The sequence below is a fragment of the Carassius auratus genome, chromosome 3 (assembly GCF_003368295.1).
Source record: "Carassius auratus strain Wakin chromosome 3, ASM336829v1, whole genome shotgun sequence".
Taxonomy (NCBI): Eukaryota; Metazoa; Chordata; class Actinopteri; order Cypriniformes; family Cyprinidae; genus Carassius; species Carassius auratus.
Window position 1 is genome coordinate 6,757,627 of NC_039245.1, and position 14,372 is coordinate 6,771,998.

General features: G+C 34.5%; 1 protein-coding gene across 2 annotated transcripts; it reads right to left on the minus strand.

The window, feature by feature from the left end:
• Positions 1-1,814: 1,814 nt before the first annotated feature.
• LOC113045321 (MAGUK p55 subfamily member 2-like) lies at positions 1,815-14,305 on the minus strand. Of its 2 annotated transcripts, none has more exons than XM_026205646.1 (13): positions 14,177-14,305; positions 9,666-9,708; positions 9,357-9,454; positions 8,681-8,833; positions 8,436-8,588; positions 7,296-7,523; positions 6,433-6,564; positions 6,126-6,228; positions 5,472-5,540; positions 5,223-5,384; positions 4,855-5,057; positions 4,600-4,725; positions 1,815-4,168 (listed from the first exon to the last, which is right to left on the minus strand). In XM_026205646.1, exons 2-13 carry the CDS (start codon positions 9,694-9,696, stop codon positions 3,992-3,994), a joined length of 1,635 nt encoding a protein of 544 aa, XP_026061431.1. In that variant the 5' UTR covers positions 9,697-9,708; positions 14,177-14,305; the 3' UTR covers positions 1,815-3,991. The 2 variants fall into 2 exon arrangements, with proteins under 2 accessions (XP_026061431.1, XP_026061421.1); XM_026205636.1 differs by having other exon boundaries at positions 9,357-9,457.
• Between the last annotated feature and the right edge of the window lie 67 nt (positions 14,306-14,372).

Here is a 14,372-nt window from a genome sequence, read left to right on the forward strand (position 1 = left end):
ATAAATAACTGCTGGTAGCAGATAAGGAGGTGCACATATAATTTTCATAAGCAAGTTCAAGGGAGAATTTTTTTTTTTGTACAGGTTAGTTCACCCCAACTGTTTGAATACCAGCATTCTTGACAATATCTTATTTTGTGCTCAAGAGAAGAAAGAAACACATACAGGTTTTAAATGACATGAGAGTGATTAAATAATGAAATTGCATTGTCCCTTTAGGTGTTTTAAATGTAATGCACATAACACACAGTTTTGCCAAACAAATCCCTCAGAAAATCTCTAGAACCATCCCCAAAAGTCTAAATTTTTTACAAAAAGTCACACACACACACACACACACACACAAACACTTTACAAATGATGACAGTATAAAAATATAACAAAATGGAAATGATGGAAAGAAAAAGAAAATTATGTTGGGAATTTGTTTTATGTGTCACCAAAATACATCCCTGTCCTGCTCAAATACAATAGATAAAAGATATTATGATTCTCCAAAAATACAAATACAAAATTCATACAAACTTATTTCAGGCAACACAACTACTCAAAAAACACTGTTACAAAGTAAGTGCAAAATACTGCATCCCAGCACATGACAAGATGATGCACTGTGTATCTCAGTATCTGGTTGACATGAATTGTGGAAGAACTTTTGTGTCCGTGGTTAAAACAAAATGTTCATGCACTGAGTAGTTGGTCCCCTAACGTAAGTGTAATTTGGGTGTGCGTCATGGCAGATATGTTCACTGCGCAGACTCATTGGCATGATTAAAAGCAAACGTGAGAGGTCACGGGCCTACAAGCAGGGTGTGGCCAAATAAAAAAAAAATCTCCCAAAAATCGCTAGTTTTATTTAAATATAGGCCTACCTTGTCACAAAAAAAAGTTGCAGCGACAATGAGAAAGTAGCTAAATTTTATGACAAAATCCCTAAATTGGCAACACTGATAACATACGGATTGCTCTGGTCCCGGTATCTGATTGGCCAAGAAACACCTGTTTATCATATCACTGCGTATGTTGAGTATCATAGTGGCATGGCAACGCATTATATTTTAGCGGATGTAATTGAAATAATTTGGCTATTAAAATACGTTTAGATGAAAACTTGTGTACTTCGTATTTATTAATATTTAGTTTTAAAATGTTTTTAAAATGTTTAAAATGTTTAAAAATGCACTCTGCTGTATTATTATTATTATATTCATGGTTAAAGAAGTTGCAGCTACTTGGTCTCTCGTAACTTGTTTCTTTAATCAAATAGTAAAACATTCCGTTTCCTCCAAATAGACAGGCCTTTACTAAAGATATCTACCTACCACACTCTCGACGACGGTCTGCAGTCTCTGAAGTTATGTATTATTATACATTTGGGACAAACTCTGCCCTCTAATGGTGAAACCGGTTGAACAATGTGCCCAGGAGAGAAGTAGACTGGATGACGTGACTGTTTGGACAATTTGTGAGCTCACCCGAATTGAAGCTGATAAATCAGTGCATATCTTTATGTTTCCCTTTCACAGACAGAAAAACACAACATATCATTGAACAATAGCACTTAATTATATGTTTACTTTATAATTTACTTCAGAAATTTCATATTAATATCTTAAATCTTAAAAATGACAGATTCATATGGACGTATGTGCTACTTTAGTTACATTCATAGTTAACAAAATTAGCAACCAGTGAAAAATGACAGGCGCTTGCCACACAAATGTCACAATGTCACTAATTGAAGACAAAGCATTCTATATTCCTTGAATAGGTCACATTTAGGTTTTAAATAAATGATTTCCTCTGTAATTTGCTTAAGATATTTATCCCATTCAATGAGATTGAAATCTGGTTCTTTTCTGTGTGGATTCATTGTAAATCTGGACAGTAATTCATCAGCCATACAGACACTGAAGCCAAAAGGTGTACAAAAGGCTGTCAGTATTTTTTCTGACTTTGATTATTACAGTCTTTCAATTAATGATTCATTTACTTCCCCAAACATTTTATTTCAGAAATCAGGCACTTTACAGGTTGTTCTTGTAAGCACACACTGATTTTGCACATGAAACATGACTACTATACAGTATCTGCCTCTAGTCGATTCCATTATCTGATACGTAGAAAATGTAATACCAATATCAAAACTGAAATCATAACACCTTACACATAGATATAAATTATAAAAAAACAAAACAAATAAATAAACAATAGCTGCCATGAAAGATAATCAGTGACTATAAATTGGCACTTGAAGAATGTTCAAATTGAATAAAAAAGTAGAGAGGATTTGTCTTTAAGAAAAATAGATATTTTCATCCAATAAGCATTGCAGCATTAGAATAAATACATCATGATGTCTGCTGCAAATAAGATCAGATACACAACATTTTACACCAACAGCATCTTCATGGATATTTATATAAAGATCTTAATGTCATGCTCTAGCACTTCAATTTACAGGCTCTTTTCCAATTAAAAATGATGTTTGGGGCTTTAAAACTTGTTAAAAAAATGAATACATATTGGCACATGTTTGCATGTAGGATATGTAAATACAGTTCACAATGTTTGATATAGTGATCTTTCAAAAAGAACCATGTGAAATCAATATATAGTATATGCTGTATATATAGTATAGTGACAGCTTCTGCACAGTATATTGTGTGCAAAATATTATCTGCCTGCTGTTTCCGTTACTCATATGTCTTTCAGTTTGCTTTCTGTTTTAATATGATCAAGTTTCAATATGTTCTTGCGACACATGAATTAAAAAAAAAAAATAGTGATGTAATGTGGATGAAAAAAACTGAACAAAAGTCATGTGCTTGACACAACAACAGGAGCTGAGCAAAATAGAACCTCATAATAAAAATATAATTCAACGATGAAACACTGTCCAATCATATACCACCCATGAAAAACTGAATTAATGTAGGCCTGTACTAAACTGTGAATTCTAAATCAAAAATATATATTAAAAAAAACATAACTTAAATGCAAATCTGGATAAGAATTCATACTATAATTCAAAAGTTTGATGTCGATAGATCTTTGAAGACACTTATGTACATCAAGGCCGCCATTTTGTTTTTTTGATAAACAATACAGTAAAAGTTAGGAAATATTATTAGATTGCAAAATGTTTTTTAAAATGTTATTTTAAAATGTAAATTATTAATGTGATATTAAGGTTGAATTTTCAGCAATGTCACATGATCCTTAAGAAACATTTCTTATTATCATCAGTGTTGAAAACAGTTGTGCTGCTTAAATGTTTTTGTGGAAATTGTGATATATTTTTTTCAGAATTTAAAATTTATATTAAGAATTCTATTAAACGCTTTTAAAAATATTATATTCAAAGCATTTAATTAAAAAAGAACTATTTTGTAACATTATAAATATCCTGTATACTATCACTTTTTCAAGTATTAAAATATTACTGATCCCAAACTTTTGAACAGTTAAGTATAGGCTATATTGACATTTAACTTTGGTAAATTGTTTTTCCGTTTGTTTTTAACCCTAAATATAACAACAGTTTGAAAAGCTTACATTTAAATAAACAACTACAAAAAACAATTTTCCAAAAGTCATTATTAATTCAAGATATATTCTACAAAATATAGTTTTGTTTTACAGTTTTGTAACTGAAATAAATGTATCTTTTTATTTTTATTATTATTTTTAACTTAAGGATGAGGTTCAGATTTTTCGCTAAATAAAAAAATCAAAAATAAATCTCAAATGTCAAAAATGCATCTAAACTGAAACTTGCCTACTTTAAACATATGCTTCCTGTAAATAAAAAGATGAGACTGTAGCTAAACTCTGACACAGGAGTTAGCCATAAGCTTGGTTCTGAAGTTTTTGAAAAGGATAGATGATGATTTCACACACACACATGCACACACATGCCCTCATATAAGCTCTCTTAACACTGGTATAAAGTGTAGCATGAAACATCCATTACTTGCCACACTGAGCTCTAAAAGACCCACCCAACGGGAACCCACTGCTGAGCTCCCTTTAACTTCTCTAGGGAGGATTTGAGGTTCCTGTACGCCTGTTCCAAATCGTCGTTTACTATGGTGAGGTCAAAGTAGTGTCCGTACACTCTCTGAATCTTGGCGCTCTCATCCACTGTCCTCTTCAGCTCTGTGTCCTGTCAAGAAGAGGCAGACTCAGATTTTTAGAATGGTCAAAACTAGAGTATCCTAGTACCGTATTTTTCGGACTATAAGTCGCACCTGAGTATAAGTCGCATCAGTCCAAAAATACGTCATGATGAAGAAAAAAAACATATATAAGTCGCACTTGCCTATAAGTCGCATTTATTAACCAAGAACCAAGAGAAAACATTACCATCTACAGCCGCGAGAGGGCACTCTATGTCTTCTGTGTAGACTACAGGAGCACTGAGCAGCTGGAGACGGTAATGTTTTCTCTTAGTTCATTTCTCTTGGTTCATGTCAAATTAATTTTGATAAATAAGTCGCACCTGACTATAAGTCGCAGGACCAGCCAAACTATGAAAAAAACTCCTAATAGTCCAGAAAATACGGTATATAGCTACTGAGTGGGACTTAAACGTACTGTCTGCTGTGTGGTCACTCCTGCCTCCATCCCAGATCTGTTCATGGCCTTCAGCACCTCAAACTCAGGGGCTTTGATGAACACCACATTAGGCAAAAACTCTGATGTCCTGAGGACTTTTAGGGCCTATGGCAAAAAAAAAAATCGAAATCAAAGTGTTTTTATTTTATTTTTATGGAATACTACAAAACAGCATCATATGATTATGAAATCTCATGGATGTTGATGTTATCCTCAGTTGTCCCAGTCCTTTACCTGTGGTTTGACGTCCAGGATACAGATGCGTCCAGCTTCCACTACTTCATGGATGGAGTCAATCTTGGTGCCATAGAGGTTACCGTCATATTCACCGTGTTCAAGATAGCAGCCAGCTTTTATATCAGCCTCCATCTTATTCCGGGATGTGAAGACATACGTCATATTCTCTCTATCTGCTGGTTTGGGTTTCCTAGAGGTGTCTGTGGACCATTACATAAGAACAGCCAAGGACTACATTTTTATTGTGTCCTAAAAAATCTCTTACACTTCATGGAAGAAATATTTACATTAGGTCATGATCATGAATGAGTCTCGAGCTCTCGTAAGAGTGAAAACTGTGCTTGAAACAGCTAGAGAGGACTCACAGGGGATGGTGGTGCCGTAGTGCTGAGGGTCTGATACTAGCAACTTATTCTTTAGACTTCGTTTGCCTACTCCAGGTGCACCGATCAGAACAAGCGTCTTCCTGAGAAACGGTGGGAATTTTGCCACCTCCTCATAGATAAGTAATTCATGCCTGTCAAAATCTGACAAGGGAAAGAGAACGAAGATTGGAAAACAGAAAAGACATGACGTTTCAAAAGACAAGAACTGAATGGAAAAGAAAAACAAACCTGCATTTTTTGTAGTTAAATACATCATTTTCTTCTTCTTCTTGTCAGCCATTCCAGTGCAGAGATTGGCTGTAATACACAGTGATATTTTTGACATATTTACATCATTACTGAACTTTTAACAAAGTATGCACCTTAACTGTTTGCACTGCTTTATGAACGTTTGATTTGAGGATTAGACATAGTTCATGTTCATATTAAATCCACCAGGGGGCGGTATGCACAAATTAACCATTCTATAGGGTAGGGTCAAAAAAACAAAAATTGACAGAAAAAAAGGGGAATATTTTTATTCAGCAAGAATGTGTTAAATTGATCAAAAATGATAGTAAAGACACATTTAATGTAAAAAAAAAAAAAAAAAAAAAAATCTAATAAATGCTTTTAAACAAGCCCTGGAAAGATCAAATAAAACCGTTTCCACAATAATATTAGGCAGCACAACTGTTTTCATCATTGATAACAATGATTTCTTTCTTTGAATGAAATGTTTCTTGAGCAGGAAATCAATACAGAATGATTTCTGGAAGATCATGTGACACTGAAGACTGGATTAATGACACTGAAAATTCTTCTTTGGCGTCATAGGAATAAATTACATTTGAATATATTTAACATATATACATTTAAAACTGTAATAATAATAATAAGTACCTGCTGGTAAAAGGTCAACATCTTTCTTCACAAAAGCTTTCCTCTTCTCCTCCAGAAGTTGACTGGGAATCAGGCCCGCACTGCCTCCCTCTACATGATGTGCCTTCGGAGATATCATGTACAAACAAGTCCTTGAGCATATTTTTAGTTTTGTTATACAGTAATTTTACAAGCCAAAACAACTTTTATAAAGAGATCTTTACACTTTAACTAAAGAGCAAACGTGACTTCACATCCTCAAAAAAGGTAAATGAACAAGTCATTTTAGCACAAAGGCACTGTAGTGCTCCTGTGTTGACTGACTAACCTGCCACCAGTTCACATCGTCCTGGTTAACAATCTGCAGAATGTCTCCATTTGAGACCTTTAGTCCCGCCTCCTTGCAAGGGATGAGGTTGTCATTGGCCGGGTCGTAATCGAAATGGCACTTCACAAAAACCTGTAGAGCCAAGGATAATCGTGATCCTGACTGAAATACAGTTTAGGGTAAAGTTATTGATCTGAACTGTTTCCTGCGCTGGGAAGATTACTTAACAGATTGTAGTCTGTTTCTGATTACAAATTACAAATTATTAAAAGTGTGCAGCTCCATAAAAATTGAAGACTTTCCAAATGTATAGAAGCTGTAAAATGTTTTAAAAAGGGAAATTTAAGGGAGAAAAAAATGAATTAGGGAGAATCAATAAATGATGTATAATTTACTTCCATTATGTGAATAAGTAATCCAGATTAGATGTAATCGCTTACTACCCAGCACTGACTGTTTTCAATCATTCAAAATCTGAACACGATTGAAAACAAATGTGAGAAATGAGTTAGAAGTTAATATTTTAACAGTCCATCTGATACACCACATCAAACAAATATATATATTTGTAGTCTGAAATAGTAAAATGCTAACAGTGTCTACTGAAACTGAAACAGTGTCTCACAGTGAACACATCTGGCTTTAACTGAGAGTGAGACTGCTGCGCTCACTCCTTACTCTGGTATCCATGACAACCATGAAAGAGCAGCAGAGAAGAACCAGAGGAAAGTAGTGATGTGCATATGTGGAGCCACAAAACCTCTGGTTGCCTGAGACATAATACCAGGTGTAAACGGGGTCACTGATGCCCTGGGCATGCAAGTAACATGTCCCACTGTGTCTTTAGGGGGTGGAGATGGTACCTGTCTCGGGGGATGTGGCTCTTGGTAGCTGGGAAGGATTTTGAGCACCACATTGACACTGGCCTCCTGCAGCATCTCCTGCAGCACATGAGGGTCGTCCCCCACCTCTCGCCCGTTCACCTCTTTGATGATGTCACCCACGTGGAGCAGACCCTGCTGGTCGATCATCCCCCCGTGGAGAATGCGGGCGATCACCAGCTCTCCCTTCTCAATACGGAACGTCACACCCTGACAAAACAACAGGACAACGAGTCAGAAACAAGAAGTCCAAACACAAAACAATTCATTAATTAACTTTTTCCATGACATTTATATATTAATTGACTATTTTAGAGTAGAGCATACAAAAAATGTGTACTCTGTAAAATAAAATACTGAATATTATGATATAATGAATATTAATGATATTTGATATATATATATATATATATATATATATATATATATATATATATATATATATATATATATATATATATAATATACATAATAACAGTGCAAACAGTTATATTATATAGTGCATACTATATTAAATAAAATAATATAATTTAATCAACATTCAACATATATTCACTACTGGAATTTTGTATAAATGTGTGTTAATCTTATATTTTACACCAGAGCATTCTTATACATTTCATTAAATAATTTAATAATGCTCTGCTCTAATATTATATTACTATTAAAATAAAAAGATTTTATAATTTAATATAATATTACTTATATATGGAAATATGATATTTTTCAAATGTATATTAATTTAATATTTTATACCAGAGCATAACCATACATTTTTTTAATCCTATAACTATGTTTTTTATAAAACATAATATTAGTATTGTAATTTAATACCAAATAATATAGTTTAATATCACATTACATAATAATTATATAATACTACATAACACAACTGTTATATAATAATTATAGAATTTACTTGATATACAATGTATATGCACATTTTCATATTTTAGAGCAAAGCATAAATATAAAATGTATATTCTCTATACCGCCCCACCCCACCCCTTATTTCTATGAGTTATGCCAGGCATGAATTTTTTTTTTTATATCTAGAGTATGAGAGATGAGCAAAACTGAAAGCCTGATCTGCACACAGAAACACTGTGAATGCCATCTTACCAAATGCTCTCCAGCCACTTTGCGGATGCCCACCATGCGGATGGCATCGGCTGGCACCCGTACACTGATGGGTGGCTCCATGAAAGCACAGGGGCTCGAGGGCGGAGTCTCACACGTCTGTGTGGCCACAGAGTCATGTGTCTCCAACAGAGACTGATCATCAAAAGCACAGCATGTCAGTTCTTAATCAGACTGTCTATTATTCCCATTTCATTTGACAGGTTTGTTGATCTACAGCTGTGTACCTGAAAGTGTGGCTGGTTGAGTATGCTTGACAGCTCTGCGGCGGTGTTGCTGCGGTGTGTAAAGGGGCTCAGCTCTCTCAGGATGTCCTGCACCAGCTCCACATTATTGTCCCTCACGGCCTTCAGTCGTGTCTCCTCCAGACTCTGAGCACTCTAAGAGATCAGGTTTGAAGCACTATATTCATCACCAGTTATTGGTTTGTCATGAGAGAATGCTTATTTTGCTACTGTTGCTAAGAACCATTATTAGAAGTTGATCATCAAAAATAATTGATTATAATCGAGTACAAAATTAGAATGATTTCTGAAGGATCATGTGACAATGAAGACTCAAGTAATGGCTGCTTTAAATTCAGCTTTGCGATCACAGGAATAAATTAAATTTCAAAACATATTCAAATAGTTTTAAAACTTTTAAATTACGTTTAAATTACAAAAACAATAACTGTTTTTACTGTATTTGTAGTTAAATAAATGAAGTCTTGGTGAGGAGAAGTGACAGAATTGTGAACTTAATTGACTTATTTTAAATTTATTTATTATTATATAAATGTATTTAGCAATAGGTGGGGTAATCTGCAGTCATATACAGTAATGTACAGTCAAAAAAAGTTTTTTTCTTTTCTTTTTTTCTTTGGCAATAATGGCTTCAGTATGTTTGGGGCTGAAAACTGACCACTGGGCTCTCCATGATGCCCTTGAGGAAGATAAGATCCAGGTCATTGGCGGTGGCGGAGCTGGTGCTGTCACTCAGTGTGTCCAACACCTGCAGAACTGCTGGAGGGAAACGACAGAGACCTGATTATGCATCTTCTCTATTGTTTCTTCTGTGGATTTATGAAAGATCTTGCTTTCCTTAGAGCACCAATACGTTACATGGACATTGTTATTGGATACATAAACATAGAGTGTAAAAAGTTTTTTTATACATTAATTTCATAAAGTCTGCAGGGCCAAAAACTCTCTTATATATGATAATACTTACAATGCTCTGTGCTGGTGGCTGCCACAGGCATGATGTTTGAAATCTGCAACCAAAAGCATTAAAGAGAGAGATCTAGCATTAATATTTAACATTGTCATTAGACTAGAGGATAAGTAAGAATAAGCAAAGGAAAGATGGGGAATGAGAGGGCATTGACTAGTAAGCTGTGGTTTCTATGACGATATGCAATAAAATGAGATATGCAGTCTATGTGTGTTAAAAGGTGGGAGGGAGGGAGAGAATGAATGGTTTCCAGGGGGTTGCTTAGATTCAGCCCTGTCCTCCAAATGAAACCATGACAGGGAGCAGATGCACTAGAGACACTAGTCGTAAGAAGAGGAAAGCGAGGGGAGATGGAGGGTGGGAGTGAAAGAAGTGCTAAGAGTAAGATTGAAAGGTTTTTATTATGTATTTATTACAGACATTCTGCAATATTTGATTCAGATTGGTCAATCACTTTATACTACAAAAGTACAGATAGATTTTGCTATCACTCCACAGTCTCTTTATTCCAATGTAATAAGATAATTTCTAACAACTAAATCAGTGATTCGCGTTATAAGGTTATCATGTTCCATGGTATAATGTTCCATTTATCGGTCAATATGATGAAATAATGCTGATACAGGATCCTGATTACCTGCTATACTGATCACTGACTCTACAGTACATCATATAACAGGGCAGATGGACAGACAGACAGACATGGATAGGTGGATAAGATTCCAATTCATACCACACACAGTCCATAAGGTTTTCATTGCCATAAGTTCCTGCTCTGATGGTGTAAACAGTGTCCCAGTAAGCAGTAATCACTCAAAGACCTGAAGGATCAGAGGAGGTACCTGACACAACTTCTCTCTCTCTCATTTTTGTGCGCGCGCACACACACACACGCACACACAGAAATGGCTAATCCAACTATTAGGCAAACAATTATTTTCTAAGTCTGGACTTCTGTTGTGTTTTTGCAGTTTTTGCACTTTCTCACAAACAGGAGCTGCACTGTCAATCTTATTACAAAACAGAATGTATTATGTAAGATATGTACAAATACAGCCCACAGTGAGCAGTCAATTAGCCCTGTTTATGCTAGAGAAGATTACACTGCCTTCATTACTTAAGCTGAAAGAGGAATCGTCCCACGGGAGCATTGACAAAAAAAAAAAAAGAAAAAAACATTCTACTGACATTATGAGGCTTTCAATAAAAAATAATGGGGACAACGTATTCTCAATAATCCTATGCAAGCATGAACCATTTTCAAATACACTGTATGACAGAGGTGGTTGCTATAGTGATTCTTTTTCTCCCACATGTTATGTAGGTTATGATCTAAGTGACTAGTAGCCTGCTTCCCTAAAGGGGAAAGTAGCTGCTATACATTCCAGCTGCCCGGATTTTAAGATGAATTCAAGGAACTTGGAATTTCTTACTTAAGAAACTGGAATATCACATATCTTTCCAAACGTATGAATTACTTTCTTTTTTTTTTAAATCAAAAAAATATGTTGAGAAGTGTCTCAGTGTTTGTGTTTGTTTTTTGTTTTTGTTTTCTTGTCCATACAATGTTAGTTTATGGGCACCAAAACTGTGACCAACATTCTTCAAAATATCTTCTTTTGTGTAATGCAGATTTGGAATGACATGAGGGTGAGTAAATGAAACATGAGCCAGTACTCAAAATATTTGAGGTAAAAGGGTAAATAAGGTCAAATAAGCCTAAAGTTCTTTAGAGATATAATCTGCTTTTCGCGGGAAAAAAATAGTAATAATAATAATTATTCTCTGTTAGCAATTCACCTTTGCTCTAGCTTTATAGCGTACCTTTCTAATAACTATGAATATTGTTATCTCTAGGAAAAATGACTTAGTGGCTTTGGGTGAAAGGATCTGCTAAATGCATAAATGTAAATTCCTGGAGTGCTAGTATGAATCACACACTCCTTATTCACAAGCATGACAGGGTTCAGAGTGATGCTGCTACACTGGGATGAAGTGTCAGTTTAGTTCAGCCAAACATTTAAATGGAGTCTCATCTAGCTAAATGTCTCATCTAGCTCATTTCCAGCAACTCCTTTCCTACAAGTCTTTATTAATGGGTGTTGGCTGTGCTTTCTTTGAATATATAGGTGTCGTGAATCCCTTAAGCATCTCAGATTTTTTTGTTGTTGCTCCATTCCACAATCTTTAATCACAGACCCCTAAAAGGCTCCATCTCCTTTGCTTTTATTAACCCACACAAAACAAGCAGACTGTATTGTTAACCTACAGGCACAATAACAGGACATAAATTGCTTCTCTGATCAAGGTTTTTGATTAAAACTTAAAAAATTAAACATCCCAATTAGCACAATATTGGCATATTGATAATAATATTAGCAATGTCCCAGAAGAAAAAAAAAGAAGAAATTCAAATTATAGTGTTACAATTTAAATTAAATACCAAATAAACATGGATCCCAAAAAGTAATTGAACCCCTAAAAATCAATTAAAATATCCAAATAATCTGCAGTTATGCTAATTATTTTAAAGTGTTCAAATCAGTGTTATTTTAGTATCGCTGAGATACAATTGTAGTTTGTGTTCATAATTTTATTTTAGATTAATTATTAAGTTTTAATATTTTTTTATTATGGTTTTAGTTATTTTAGCACATATAAGAATTATAATTTTTTCCATGGCAACTGGCTGAAATAAATAAATAAATATTGGGGTGGAGATAGACCAATAGTTTGAGATATATATATATATATATATATATATATATATAAGTTTAGTTAATAATTATTTTATTTCATTCAACTACATTTTTTATATAATAACTCTGGTCCAATTTTGGAGCCACTGTATTTACTATGTGTTGTTTCAAATAAATAAATAAATTTAAAACAGAATACACAAGAAAATTATTTTTATTATTGCCTAGTTGAGCCAGGTAACATAATTTTTTTAATATATTTAAATGTAACAATTTAATATAAAATTTACATACTATAAATACGTACTATACTATACAATAATTTGTAAACATAGCATTCTTTTATAATATTAGAATGTATATAATTTACAAATGATTAAAAATTATTATTTCATATTGGTGTCATATTCAACCCATTCTCACTAATATTACTGTCAAGTTTATCAACTGCCTGAAACTCCGAGAAGAGTCCGGCTCTGTCTGAAAGGATTACTAATGCTTGATCTCAGTTGACTTTGTAAGCTGTCAGCAAAGATATGAGAGATGCTCAAGCTCACATTTCAATCTCATTATGTCCAACTTGCTCCATTGTTTTTTGGCCAGGTATAAATGCAAACTCAGCATCTGAGTGAGATCCCGAGAGAAAGTGTGAGGGGTGTCTTCCTCCAGCCTTTTAAAAAAGGAGGGATAGTGAATTTTTCATAGTTTAGCCACTCCTGAACCCCCTCTGCAGACCCCGCTGAGTCCCCAGTGCTAATGACACCCTGGTCTGGCCCAGCCCACATCACAAGCATCCATACTCTTCATCTGCTCCCTCGAGCCAGAAAAAGGTATGTCCCATCTGTCACCAGCACACACAAATAGGTCTACGTCCCCTTTAAGGAACCATAATGAGAAGCTGAGACAATGCCAGATTATTCTTTGCATTTAATCACTTGGTTTTGACAGCACATAAATATTTATATGTATTAATGCTATAATCTCATATCATGAATGTGTTTTTATTGCACTCACCAAACACTCAACTAAAGCACAACCAACTATCATCTGTCGGATATTATTATTATTTAATTTTTTTCCTTTGTGCTTTTGTTGTTGTTGTTATTTAATGAGTACACTAAACAAACCATTTCACTATGGTATTGAACACAGTTACAAAATATCTAACACCTAAAATCAGGGAATAGAGGTAATTTCAGGCACAGCTAGAAAAGTGTCCCATTCCAGAGCTGTTATGGTAAAAAAAAACCTCTTGCAACTGAGCAATTTAAAGGACCAGAACTAACTGCTGTATAATAATGTCCCATAATCTTCATATTAATGCTTCAGCTTTGTAACATCCCAAAAATAGTATAGCTAAACTCACATACAAAAGCAGCACAATTACATTATATTTCTAAATTCTGATTAATGATTTTTTTATATATATATAATCCTGAAGTGCTGATGTTAGAGATTTACCAGGAGGTTCACGCACCACCAAAAATAGGGACGGAAGCGATGCCATGTGATGCAGCCTTATTTCACACAAAATCAGCATTCGCATTTGACATCTGAACTTAAATATGATGAAATGAAAGGAAAGCATTCGGATGAAAAAAATCAATAACCTCCAGACTCATTAAACAATGGATGAATTCATAATTTCACTTATTTCCTAACCACATAACAACAATATACTATATTATATCACAGCAGATGATATTTTATGGTTCGCATTGCTGAATGGAACACACGTTCAGAGGGATGCTTCCACACATAACATACATAACATAAAAAAATGTGTGTATCGTAAAAAGAGATACTAACCTTTCCCGTATCGTAGACGTTTCGTAACGTTGTTTTGATTACGTGAGACGTGTCTGAACCGCTATAAAAGCATCAAATCAGAGTCTAGCCATTGCGTAGACATAAAGGGGCAACGCTCACACGTCTCAGTAGGTGGGACCCACCAGCTGATGTTTGGCTACAGGGGCGTGTTAACAACAGAATGTTCTCGAGAGCC